Consider the following 13,528-nt stretch of genomic DNA (forward strand, 5'->3'; position numbering starts at 1 on the left):
TACATTTCGTAGTGTATATATGTCCATGCCACTCTCTCACTTCATCCCAGCTTACCCTTCCCCCTCCCCGTGTCCTCAAGTCCATTCTCTACGTCTGCATCTTTATTCCTGTCCTGCCCCTAGGTTCTACTTCACTCTGTATGACAGACTCTGGGTCCATCCACGTCACTACAAATAACTCAATTTCGTTTCTTTTTATGGCTGAGTAATATTCCATTGTATATATGTGCCACAACTTCTTTATCCATTCATCTGTCGATGGACACTTAGGTTGCTTCCATGTCCTGGCTATTGCAAATAGTGCTGCAATGAACATTATGGTACATGAGTCTATTTTCTCTTTTTTCAGTTTTGCTTCAGAATGTATTTATTTAGGTTTATAAAATATTAAATATATTTATAATGTATGTAAATATATATTTTTTAATCTGAAATTCAAATTTAACCCAGTGTCCTGTTTTTTTTTTTTAACACCTTTATTGGAGTATAATCGCTTTACAATGGTGTGTTAGTTTCTGCTGTATAACAAAGTGAACCAGCTATATATAAACACACATCCCCATATCTCCTCCCTCTTGCGTCTCCCTCCCACCCTCCCTATCCCACCCCTCTAGGTGGTCACATAGCACGGAGCTGATCTCCCTGTGCTATGCGGCTGCTTCCCACTAGCTATCTATTTTACATTTGCTAGTGTATATATGTCCAGTCCACTCTCTCACTTCATCCCAGCTTACCCTTCCCCCTCCCTGTGTCCTCAAGTCCATTCTCTACGTCTGTGTCTTTATTCCTGTCCTGCCCCTAGGTTCTTCAGAACCCCCCCTTTCCCCCCCCCTTTTTTTTTTAGATTCCATATCTTGTGTTAGCATATGGTATTTGTTTTTTTTTTTTACATCTTTATTGGAGTATAATTGCTTTACAATGGTGTGTTAGTTTCTGCTTTATAACAAAGTGAATCAGTTATACATATAAATATGTTCCCATATATCTTCGCTCTTGCATCTCCCTCCCTCCCAACCTCCCTACCCCACCCCTCCAGGCACTCACAAAGCACCGAGCTGATCTCCCTGTGCTATGCGGCTGCTTCCCACTAACTATCTACCTTACATTTGGTAGTGTATATATGTCCATGCCTATTTCTCGCTTTGTCACAGCTTACCCTTCCCCCTCCCCATATCCCAAGTCCATTCTCTAGTAGGTCTGTGTCTTTATTCCTGTGTTACCCCTAGGTTCTTCATGACATTTTTTTTTCTTAGATTCCATATATATGTGTTAGCATACGGTATTTGTCTTTCTCTTTCTGACTTACTTCACTCTGTATGACAGACTCTATGTCCATACACCTCACTACAAATAACTCAATTTCTTTTCTTTTTATGGCTGAGTAATATTCCATTGTATATATGTGCCACATCTTCTTTATCCATTCATCTGTCGATGGACACTGAGGTTGCGTCCATGTCCTGGCTATTGTAAATAGAGCTGCAGTGAACATTTTGGTACATGACTCTTTTTGAATTATGGTTTTCTCAGGGTATATGCCCAGTAGTAGGATTGCTGGATCGTATGGTAGTTCTATTTTTAGTTTTTTAAGGAACCTCCATACTGTTCTCCATAGTGGCTGTATCAATTTACATTCCCACCAACAGTGCAAGAGGGTTCCCTTTTCTCCACACCTTCTCCAGCATTTATTGTTTGTAGATATTTTGATGATGGCCATTCTGACTGGTGTGAGGTGATACCTCATTGTAGTTTTGGTTTGCATGTCTCTAATAATTAGTGATGTTGAGCATCCTTTCATGTGTTTGTTGGCAATCTGTATATCTTCTTTGGAGAAAGGTCTATTTAGGTCTTCTGCCCATTTTTGGATTGGGTTGTTTGTTTCTTTGATATTGAGTTGCATGAGCTGCTTTTAAATTTTAGAGGTTAATCTTTTGTCAGTTACTTCATTTGCAAATATTTTCTCCCATTGTGAGGGCTGTCCTTTCGTCTTGTTTATGTTTTCGTTTGCTGTGCAAAAGCTTTTAAGTTTCATTAGGTCCCATTTGTTTATTTTTGTTTCTATTTCCATTTCTCTAGGAGGTGGGTCACAAAGGATCTTGCTGTGATTTATGTCATAGAGTGTTCTGCCTATGTTTTCCTCTAAGAGTTTGACAGTGTCTGGCCTTACATTTAGGTCTTTAATCCATTTTGAGTTTATTTTTGTGAATAGTGTTAGGGAGAGTTCTAATTTCATTCTTTTACATGTAGCTGTCTAGATTTCCCAGCACCACTTCTTGAAGAGGCTGTCTTTTCTCCACTGTATATTCTTGCCTCCTTTACCAAAAATAAGGTGACCATATGTGCATGTGTTTATCTCTGGGCTTTCCATCCTGTTCCATTGATCTATATTTCTGGTTTTTTGCCAGTACCATATTGTCTTGATTACTGTAGCTTTGTAGTATAGTCTGAAGTCAGGGAGCCTGATTCCTGCAGCTCCATTTTTCTTTACAAGATTGCTTTGGCTATTTGGGGTCTTTTGTGTTTCCATACAAATTGTGAAATATTTTGTTCTAGTGCTGTGAAAATGTCAGTGGTACTTTAATAGGGATTGCATTGAATCTGTATATTGCTTTGGGTAGTAGAGTCATTTGCACAATATTGATTCTTCCAATCCAAGAACATGGTATATCTCTCCACCTGTTTGTATCATCTTTCATTTCTTTCATCAGTGTCTTATAGTTTTCTGTATACAGGTCTTTTGTCTCCTTAGGTAGGTTTATTCCTAGATATTTTATTCTTTTGTTGCAGTGGTAAATGGGAGTGTTTCCTTAATTTCTCTTTCCGCTTTTTCATCACTAGTGTATAGGATTGCAAGAGATTTCTGTGCATTAATTTTGTATCCTGCTGCTTTACCAAATTCATTGATTAGCGCTAGTAGTTTTCTGATAGCATCTTTAGGATTCTCTATGTATAGTATCATGTCATCTGCAAACAGTGACAGCTTTACTTCTTTTCCGATTTGGATTCCTTTTATTTCTTTTTCTTCTCTGATTGCTGTGGCTAAAACTTCCAAAACAATGTTGAATAATAGTGGTGAGAGTGGGCAAACTTGTCTTGTTCCTGATCTTGGAGGAAATGCTTTCAGTTTTTCACCATTGAGAACTGTGTTGGCTGTGGGTTTGTCATATATGACCTTTATTATGTTGAGGTAAGTTCCCTCTATGCCTAGTTTCTGGAGGGTTTTTATCATAAATGGATGTTGGATTTTGTCAAAAGTTTATTCTGCATCTATTGAGAGGATCATATGAATTTTCTCCTTCAGTTTGTTAATATGGTGTATCACATTGATTGATTTGCGTATATTGAAGAATCCTTGCATTCCTGGGATAAGCCCCACTTGATCATAATGTATGATCCTTTTAATGTGCTGTTGGATTTTGTTTACTAGTATTTTATTGAGGATTTTTGCATCTATGTTCATCAGTGATATTGGCCTGTAGTTTTCTTTCGTTGTGACATCTTTGTCTGGTTTTGGTATCAGGGTGATGGTGGCCCTTAGAATAAGTATGGGAGTGTTCCTCCCTCTGCTATATTTGGAAGAGTTTGAGAAGGATAAGTGTTAGCTCTTCTCTAAATGTTTGATAGAATTTGCCTGTGAAGCCATCTGGTACTGGACTTTTGTTTGTTGGAAGATTTTTAATCACAGTTTCAATTTCAGTGCTTGTGATTGGTCTGTTTAGATTTTCTGTTTCCTCCTGGTTCAGTCTCAGAAGGTTGTGCTTTTCTACGAATGTGTCCATTTCTTCCAGATTGTCCATTTTATTGGCATAGAGTTGCTTGTAGTAATCTCTCATGATCCTTTGTATTTCTGCAGTGTCAGTTGTTACTTCTCCTTTTTCGTTTCTAATTCTGTTGATTTGAGTCTTCTCCCTTTTTATCTTGATGAGTCTGGCTAATGGTTATCAATTTTCTTTATCTTCTCAAAGAACCAGCTTTTAGTTTTATTGATCTTTGCTATCGTTTCCTTCGTTTCTTTTTCATTTATTTCTGATCTGACGTTTATGATTTCTTTCCTTCTGCTACCTTTGGGTTTTTTTGTTCTTTTTTCTCTGATTGTTTTAGGTGTAAGTTTACATTGTTTATTTGAGGTGTTTCTTGTTTCTTGAGGTAGGATTGTATTGCTCTAAACTTCCCTCTTAGAACTGCTTTTGCTGCATCCCATAGGTTTTGGGTCATCGTGTTTTCATTGTCATTTGTCTCTAGGTATTTTTTGATTACCTCTTTGATTTCTTCAGTGATCTCTTGGTTATTAAGTAGTGTATTCTTTGGTCTCCATGTGTTTGTATCTTTTACAGATTTTTTTTCTGTAATTGATATCTAGTCTCATAGTGTGTGGTCAGAAAAGATTCTTGACAAGATTTCAAGTTTTTTAATTTACCAAAGCTGATTTGTGTCCCAAGATATGATCTGTCCTAGAGAATGTTCCATGAGCACTTGAGAAGAAAGTGTATTCTGTTGTTTTTGGATGGAGTGTCGTATAAATATCAATTAAGTCCATCTTGTTTAATGTATCATTTCATGCTTGTGTTTCCTTATTTATTTTCATTTTGGATGATCTGTCCTTTAGTGAAAGTGGGGTGTTAAAGTCACCTACTTTGCTTGTGTTACTGTTGATTTCCCCTTTTATGGCTGTTAGTATTTGCCTTATGTATTGAGGTGCTCCTATGTTGGGTACATAAATACTTAAAATTGTTATATCTTCTTCTTGGTTTGATCCCTTAATCATTATGTAGTGTCCTTCTTTGTCTCTTGTAATAGTCTTTATTTTAAAGTCTATATTTTCTGATAATAAGACTTGCTAATCCAGCTTTCTTTTGATTTTCATTTTCATGGAATATCTTTTTCCATCCCCTCACTTTCAGTCTGTATGTGTCCCTAGGTCTGAAGTGGGTCTCTTGTAGACAGCATATATATGGGTCTTGTTTCTGTATCCATTCAGCCAAACTATGTCTTTTGGTTGGAGCATTTAATCCATTTACATTTTAGGTAGTTATTGATATGTATGTTCCTATTACCATTTTGTTAATTGTTTTGGGTTTGTTATTGTAGGTCTTTTCCTTCTCTTGTGTTTTCTGCCTAGGGAAGTTCCTTTAGCATTTGTTGTAAAGCTGGTTTGGTGGTGCTGAATTCTCTTAGGTTTTTCTTGTCTGTAAAGGTTTTATTTTCTCTGTCGAATCTGGATGAGATCCTTGCTGGATAGAGTAATCTTGGTTGTAGGTTTTTCCCTTTCATCACTTTAAATATGTCCTGCCACTCCCTTCTGGCTTGCAGAGTTTCTGCTGAAAGATCAGGTGTTAACCTTATGGGGATTCCCTTGTATGTTATTTGTTACTTTTCCCTTGCTGCTTTTAATATTTTTTCTTTGTATTTAATTTTTGATAGTTTGATTAATATGTGTCTTGGCATGTTTCTCCTTGGAATTATTCTCTATCGGACTCTTTGTGCTTCCTGGACTTGATTGGCTATTTCCTTTCCCATGTTAGGGTAGTTTTCAACTATAATCTCTTCAAATATTCTCTCAGTCCCTTTCTTTTTGTCTTCTTCTTCTGGGACCCCTATAATTCAAATGTTGGTGCATTTAATGTTGTCCCAGAGATCTCTGAGACTGTCCTCAATTCTTTTCATTCTTTTTTCTTTATTCTGCTCTGCAGTAGTTATTTCCAGTATTTCATCTTCCAGGTCACTTATCCGTTCTTCTGCTATTGATTCCTTCTAGAGAATTTTTAATTTCATTTATTGTGTTGTTCATCATTGTTTGTTTGGTCTTTAGTTCTTCTAGGTCCTTCTTAAATGTTTCTTGTATTTTCTCCTTCTATTTCCAAGATTTTGGATCATCTTTATTATCATTACTCTGAATTCTTTTTCAGGTAGACTGCCTATTTTCTGTTCATTGTTTTGGTCGGGTGGGTTTTTTCCTTGCTCCTTCATCTGCTGTGTATTTCTCTGTCTTCTCATTTTGCTTAACTTACTGTGTTTGGGGTCTCTTTTTCACAGGCTGCAGGTTCGTAGTTCCCATTGTTTTTGGTGTCTGTCCGCAGTGGCTAAGGTTGGTTCAGTGGGTTGTAGGCCTCCTGGTGGAGGGGTTGGTGCCTGTGTTCTGGTTGATGAGCCTGCATCTTGTCTTTCTGGTGGGCAGGACTGCATCCGATGGTGTGTTTTGGGGTGTTTGTAACCTTATTATGATTTTAGGCAGCCTCTCTACTAATGGGTGGGGTTGTGTTCCTGTCTTGCTAGTTGTTTGGCATTGGGTGTCCAGCCCTTGAGGTTGCTGGTCATTGAGTGGAGCTGGGTCTTAGCGTTGAGACGGAGATCTCTGGGAGAGCTCTCGCCAATTGATATTACGTGGGGCCAGGAGGTCTCTGCTGGACCAATGTCCTGAACTTGGCTCTCCCACCTCAGAGGTTCAGGCCGAACACCTGGCAGGAGCACCAAGACCCTGTTAGCCACACAGCAGCTGTGCAAACTTGGGCAGCCTATTTTATTTTCCATGCCTCAGTTTCTCCATCTCCAAACTTCTGGACCTCCACACTCCAGAGGCCCTCCTTTCAACGTGCTGCCTCTCCCCTTCTGTGCAGGTCCTAAGCCCCTGCCCAACTTTTGAGTCAACTGAGAAATAAGAAAAGTAGTGTGAGCAGAAGGTATTACAGTTACCTACTGGTGTATAACAACACACCCCCAAATTTGTGGTTTAAAGTGAGTTATGATTATGTCTCATGATTCTGTGGTTGACAAGGCTCAGCTGGGTGGTTCTTGCTTGGGGTCTCTCATGTGGTTCAAGTCAGATGCTGGCTGGGGCTACATTCATGAGAAGGCTCAGCTGGAATGCACACCTAAGATACCTATTCATATAGCTTGTAGCATGTACTGACTGTGCCTGGGGATCTCATCTGGTATTACCAGCCGGAACACCTACACATGGCCTCTCCATGTGGCTTGGGGTTCTTACAGTGTGGTAGCTGGTTTTGAGAGGGATAGTTCCAACAGCAAGCATTCCAAGAGACAGGAAGAGCAAGCTGCCAGGCCAATTAAGGACTACATCTAGGATTGCTATAGCATCATTTCTGTCATATTCTGTTGGCCATAAAAAGCAGCCAGTGGCGCAGTGGTTGGGAGTCCGCCTGCCGATGCAGGGGACACGGGTTCGTGCCCTGGTCTGGGAGGATCCCACATGCCGCGGAGCGGCTGGACCCGTGAGCCATGGCCACTGAGCCTGCGCGTCCGGAGCCTGTGCTCCGTAACGGGAGGCCACGGCAGTGAGAGGCCCACGTACCGCAAAAAAAAAAAAAAAAAAAAAAAAAAAGCAGCCATGGGGCCCATCTAGATTCAGTGGGATGGAGAAATAAGCTCCACCTCTTGATAGGGGAGTAGAGGTCCACATTGCAGAAGAGCATATGAGAGGGGGCGATATCACTGTGGCAGTCTTTGGAAAATGGAATCTGCCACACAGAGGCGTATGCATGCTGTAATCTCTATTTCTGATAAAGTCTTATATTAATAATGTGGCTTATAGATTGTAAAATGGTAAAACTGCTATGGAAAACAATATGAAGTTTCCTCAAAAAATTAAAAATAGAAATACCATATGATCCAGTAATCCCACTTCTGGGTATAAATCCAAAATAAATGAAAGCAGGACCTTAAAGAGATGTTTGTATACTTGTGTTCATAGCAGCACTATTCACAGTAGCCAAGGTGGAAATAACCCAAATATCCATTAACAGGTGAATGGATAAACAAAGTGTGGTATGTACATACAGTTGAATATTATTCAGCTTTAAAACGGAAGGAAATCCTGTCAGATACTACAGCATGGATGAACCTTGAGGACGTGCTAAGTAAAATAAACCAGTCACAAAAAGACAGATGCTGTATGATCTCACTTACTTGAGGTACCTAGAATAGTCAAATTCATAAAGACAGCAAGTAGAATGGTGGTTACCGAGGGCTGGTGGGAGGGGACAAAAAAGAGTTGTTGTTTAATGGATATAGAGTTTCAGATTTGCAAGACGAAAAGTTCTGGAGATCTGCTTCACAACAATGTGAATATACTTAACACTACTGAACTGTACACTTAAAAATGGTTAAGATGGTAAATTTTACATTATGTGTTTTTTACCACAGTAAAAAAAATCACTATAAATTTTAAAATGTGGCTTATATATTTTTAACTGTGGCTTATATATGGAGGAAATCATCTAGTTAATACTGAACAGAATGAGTCAAACTTACCCACCCGGTCACCAGCAACCCACCCAGTCACCAGCAGTGCCAGACCACTGCAGGCCTCCCCTGCAGGGAGAATATGCCCCCTTTGATACAGAAAGCGGACAAGAAATAGGCAGAACAACTTGTTCCATTTTACCTTCTTCCTTGGAGGGGAGTGAGAGGGGATGGAGAGAGGCCAAGGGCTCTCTCCACATAGCAGTCAATATTTTGAATGAAGAAGAGACATTCCCTCGCTAAAATCAATTTGTTCTAAGGTTGTCTTAATTATTATTGGGTAATAAACACATTATTAAATTTTTCATCTGTTTCTTCCCCACTCACCCTGATTTTAATGGGAATTTTAATTTGACTTTAAAAATTACATTTTAAGTGTAATGGTCTACATAAATCCAAATACTTACTTTGACAGTTTTATACTTTGACATTTCTGATACCTTAGACGCTCCAGTTTAGCCCAGGAGTACAGGAAGCAACTTCAGATGCAAATGTGCTCCCAACAGCAGGCCCGTGAAGCGGAGAAGGAGGAGGAACGCCGAGAGTTTGAAGCAGGGATGACAGCAGAGAAGAATTTCCAGGACAAGATCCAGGAGATTCTGTCCACCCATCAAGTGCTGCCCCGAAATATTCATCCCATGCGGAGAGCATGCCCTAATAAACTTCCACCATAGTTTCATAAACATCAACCTAGTTTTTCTCAGTCTTTTACTATTTTAAACTATAGCATGCCTGTATATCCCTTTTAACTCATGGATAAACTGTTCTTTTATACTGAGTTTGCATAATTATATGCCACGAAAGTTTCTTCTTACAGATTAAACTGTTCCTTTTTGAGATTTCATAGACTGACAAATCTGAATGATCTACTTCCTATCACATAGTTATTTTCCTTATTTATCTCCATGCCTCCCTTTCTTGTTCATTTATTAATAGCTTCACTTTCTTCCATCCATCTGCCAATATGCCCATTTCCTCTTGCCTCCTTTCTCTTCTGTCTCACAGACATAATTCACAATATTAGCAGGGCATTTTTGCAGGAAGAACTGGGACTATCAGCCACTTTCATTAACCTGCTTATTCAGTCATTAAACAAATGTTTACTGAGTGCCTTTCATGTGCCAGCACCATTCTGGATCCTGAGACTTCAGCAAGAACAAAGCAAGCCCCTTGCTCTCATGGAGATTACATCCTAGTGGAGGAAACCAGGTAGGTGTTAAGTGCTATAGGCAAGAAGTGGCAGGAGTGCTATTTTATTTTATATGTGATAGAATAGATCTCCTGGAGCAGCTGATATTTGAATGAACCAGCCATGTGGCTGTCTGGGGGGAAGACATCCCAGGCAGAAGAAAGAGCCAGTGCAAGGGCCTTGGGGCAGAAGTCTGCTTAGTGCATATGAGGCTTTGCATTTGTGCTGGAGTAGAGTGAGGAGAGAGTGGTAGAAGACTAATTGGAAAGGTAGTGGGGGCCAGATGATGTAAGGCCTTGGAACCAGGGTAAAGACTGGCTTTTACTTCTATAGGAAGCTGTTATAGGGTTTTGAGCAGAGGAACAACGTGATACGATGTAAGAGGGTTGCTGGCTACCATGTAGAGAATAGACTTCAAGGAGACAAGAAACAAGGATTCAGTTAAGAAGTGATCACAATATCCCAGGTTAGGGGTGATGGTAGTGTGGTAGCCAGCCTCCAAGATGACCCCTAATAATTCTCGATGTAGAGAATGTACACACAGAAGTATGTGTTTATGCCCTCGTATAGTCCCCTTCCACCGTGAATCTTGGGCACTATGTAAAATGTGTGCATATACTGGTTAAAAAAGAAAGGTAGAAAGAAATCGACATGTTCATATTCCTAAAGTTCAGTATTATAATTATTTCTACTTCTTTGAAAAGTTCCCTCCAAGGCTTTTTTTATATGGATACTCATTTTTACATTGTAAATACTCTGCCATGTTTCTTCACCTATCACATTTACAAATGGCTACATAATAGTCTACTGTTTTTCCTATAATTTATTAAACATTAGACTTTGAGTTTATTTCAAATTTGTCACTATTACAAATTTTTCTATACAACATTCCTTTGAATTGTTTCCTTAGAGTCATGCGGTTCCCTGGAGTGGGATTTTTGGGTCAAAGGGGATAAACATTTATATACTTTTGCTTTCAAGCACCACATTTGCAAAAGAAGTTTTTAGAGTTGCAGACTCTTTAGGGAAATATTTTCAGGGCCAGTTGGTATTCTCCCTGAAGGTTTAAAATGTATTTAAGCAAATTGTTTGCTAGAATCTCTGAGAGGTTTTTTCTTTAACCTTTCTACCCATTCATCCACTCTTAACCTCAGCTCTGGGAATCTAGCTCCTCCTTTGGATCCTTTCGAGCCTCCCTGTGGCCAACATTAATCTCTAATCCAAAAGTGGGAGTGGGAGTCCTGGCCACAAAAAAAAGAAAAAAAAAGTCTATCATTGAAGTTTTGTTGAAAATCAACTGACCGTTAATATAAGGATTCATTTCCAGACATGCTACTCTGTTCCATTAATTTGTCTGTCCTTACACCAACACAAAACTGTAGTGATGATCACCGTAGCCTTCAATAAGGCTTGAAATTGGTAGTGTAAGGCATCCAATGTTGTTCTCTTTTTTTCCCGCCCAAAATTGTTTTGTCTATTCTAGTTTCTTTAAATTTCCATATAATCGTTAGGATCGTCTTGTCAATTTCTACAAAGATGCCTACTGAGATTTTGATAGTGATTGCATTGTATCTATAGATCAATTTGGGGAGAACTGCCATCTTAACAATAATGAGTTTTCCAACCCTTGAAGATCTATCTCCCTATCCACTGAGGTCATGTTTAAATTTTTAAGCAATATTTTATGGTTTTCAGTGTGCAGGACTTGTGCTTCTTTTGTTCAACTTATTCCTAAGTGTTTCTCTTCAGTGCTATTAGAAACAGAATTGTTTTCTCAAATTCATTTTTGGATTTTTCATTGTTAATGTATAGCAATGTGACTGATTTTTGTATATTGAACTCGTATCCTGTGACCTTGCTAAACTCACTTATTAGTTCTTGTAGGGTTTTTTTGTTTTTTCTTTTTTGAGATTGTGTAGGATTTCCTACATTCAGGATCATGTCATTTGCAAATAAAGACAGTTTATTTCTTTCCAATTTGGATGCCTGTTGTTTCTTTTTCTTTCTTTAACTGCACTGGTTAGTGCAATATCAAGTATGATATTGAATAGAATTAGAAAGCATAGACATTCTTGACTTGTCCCCAATTTTAAGGGAAAACGCTCATTCTTTAACCATTAAGTATGATGTTATCTGTAGGTTTCTCATAGATGCCCTTTACCACGGTGAGGATGTTCCCTTCTCTTCCTGTTTTATTGAGAGTCTGTATATAAAGAGGTGTTGGAGCTTATCAAATGCTTTTTCTGTGCCTGTTGAGTTGAACATGTGATTTTTGTTCTTTTGTTCTATTAATATGGTGTATTACATTAATTTATTTTCAGATATTAACTAACCTTGCATATCTGGGATAAATGCCACTTGGTCATGGTTTATGGTTTATTTTTTTTTATTAAGTTGCTGCATTTCATTTGCTAATTTTCTTTTTTTGTCATTGTGTTGATCTTGGTCTGTTGTGTATCTTCCATCTAGGTCTCTTGTGATGTTGTCTGGGTTTGGTATCAAGATATTATCGGCCATATAAAATGAGTTGGAGAGTATTCCCTCTTCCTTTATTTTCTGAAAGATTTGTTAAGGATTGCTATTATTTCTTCCTCAAATGTTTGATAGAATTCACCAGGGATGCCACCTGGGCTTTCTCTGTGGAAAGATTATTTTTTATTGCTAATTTAATATTTTTACTGACTTAGGTCTAATCAGATGTTCTGTTTCTTCTTGAGTCAGTTTTGGTAATTTGTGTTTTTCTACAAATTTGTCCACTTCATCTAAGTTGTCTAATTTAAACACATAAAGTAGCTCATAAAATGTCCTTATAATTATTTTAACTTCTAAAGGGTTTGTAGTAATGTGCCCCTTTCATTCTACTTGGAATTTGGGGTTATTTTGCTACTCTGTGACCAGAAAATAACTAGAAAGTATGACCTCTCCATCCAGTGTCTTTCCCTGCCCCCAACCCAGAATAACTCTCTACCAGAGAGTGTTGCACTTTGATGATTGAAGCAATGTTTAAAAACAAAAGTAAAAATCACTTATTGTTGAATTATGCTGTTTATCTTTTTCTTATTTTTATGTAAAGGAAACTAGCCTTTCATCATATAGATGCAAACATTTTTTTCCAGTTTTTCTGCCCTTTTGATGGCAGAGCAAGGGTCTGGATTCCTGACATTTTATTATCTGGTAGGGCTGATTTCACCACTTTGGTCTCCTTTTACAGTTTTTTTTTCAGAGCTATTATATCGTTTTTTGTTTTTTTTTTTCCCCAGATCAATACTAGTATCATTTGATTATCCCAGTAATATTTTCATTCAGATTGCATTGGGTTTATAAATTAGCTCAGGGATGCTGTCAACTTTACAATGTTGCATTTATTCAAGAAAATCCACTAAACCTTGGTGAGAATGGTGGGAGTCTATGGCATTTTGGCCTGGAGCTGCTTCCAGATCCCCCTCAGCTGCAGGGACCAGTGGTTCTATCAGGGCAGAGTAGGTTGTAAGGACCTACCTGCAGCCTCACTGCCAGAGGGGGTTGACTTGATTGACAGCAAATTTGGAATAATCCATGCTTGGTACATTGTCAAAACAAGAGCAATCTTGGTGGCAATAAATCAGGGAATGCCAACATCACAGCTAGCTTGAGACTGTGATACTGGTTGGAGCAAGCAACAGACAGACCAGCCAGAAATTTCACAGGAATATCTGGGGAACATGACAGCTATTATGGGCTTTGATAAGCTCCCACATATTCTTGGTGATATGGAAACTGCTTAGACAAAAATCTACATGCATGCTTATGAGAAACCTAGCAGGCCCTCATAGTCTACTGATCCTTGGCCACACAGGAGGCCTTGCACATACAAAAAGTAAAAGCTGGGGCGGATTTGCTAATGGCCTAAACTTTGAATGTGTTCCCCACCCCCTCACACATATCCATCAGCAGAAGGTGGAAGCCTTACTAGCTCACTCACTCACTGACCACCCAGGGCAACCCCTGGGAAGCCATGCTTAAAACTAGAAAGAGGAATTTAAGAAAATGAGCAGAGACATCAATGTTATTTTTCCAGGTGGTATAAAGGGTCACATGAAG

General features: G+C 38.7%; 1 protein-coding gene across 1 annotated transcript in view; it reads left to right on the top strand.

The window, feature by feature from the left end:
* CFAP53 (cilia and flagella associated protein 53) overlaps positions 1-8,963 on the top strand; it is a 64,899-nt gene extending 55,936 nt beyond the window's left edge. Inside the window, exon 8 of the mRNA XM_079942349.1 lies at positions 8,705-8,963. Coding sequence (XP_079798475.1) covers positions 8,705-8,933 — 229 coding nt within the window. The 3' untranslated portion in view covers positions 8,934-8,963. The remainder of the gene's footprint in view (positions 1-8,704) is intronic.
* The last annotated feature ends 4,565 nt before the right edge of the window (positions 8,964-13,528 follow it).

Source organism: Stenella coeruleoalba (assembly GCF_951394435.1).
Source record: "Stenella coeruleoalba genome assembly, chromosome: 14".
Classification (NCBI taxonomy): domain Eukaryota; kingdom Metazoa; phylum Chordata; class Mammalia; order Artiodactyla; family Delphinidae; genus Stenella; species Stenella coeruleoalba.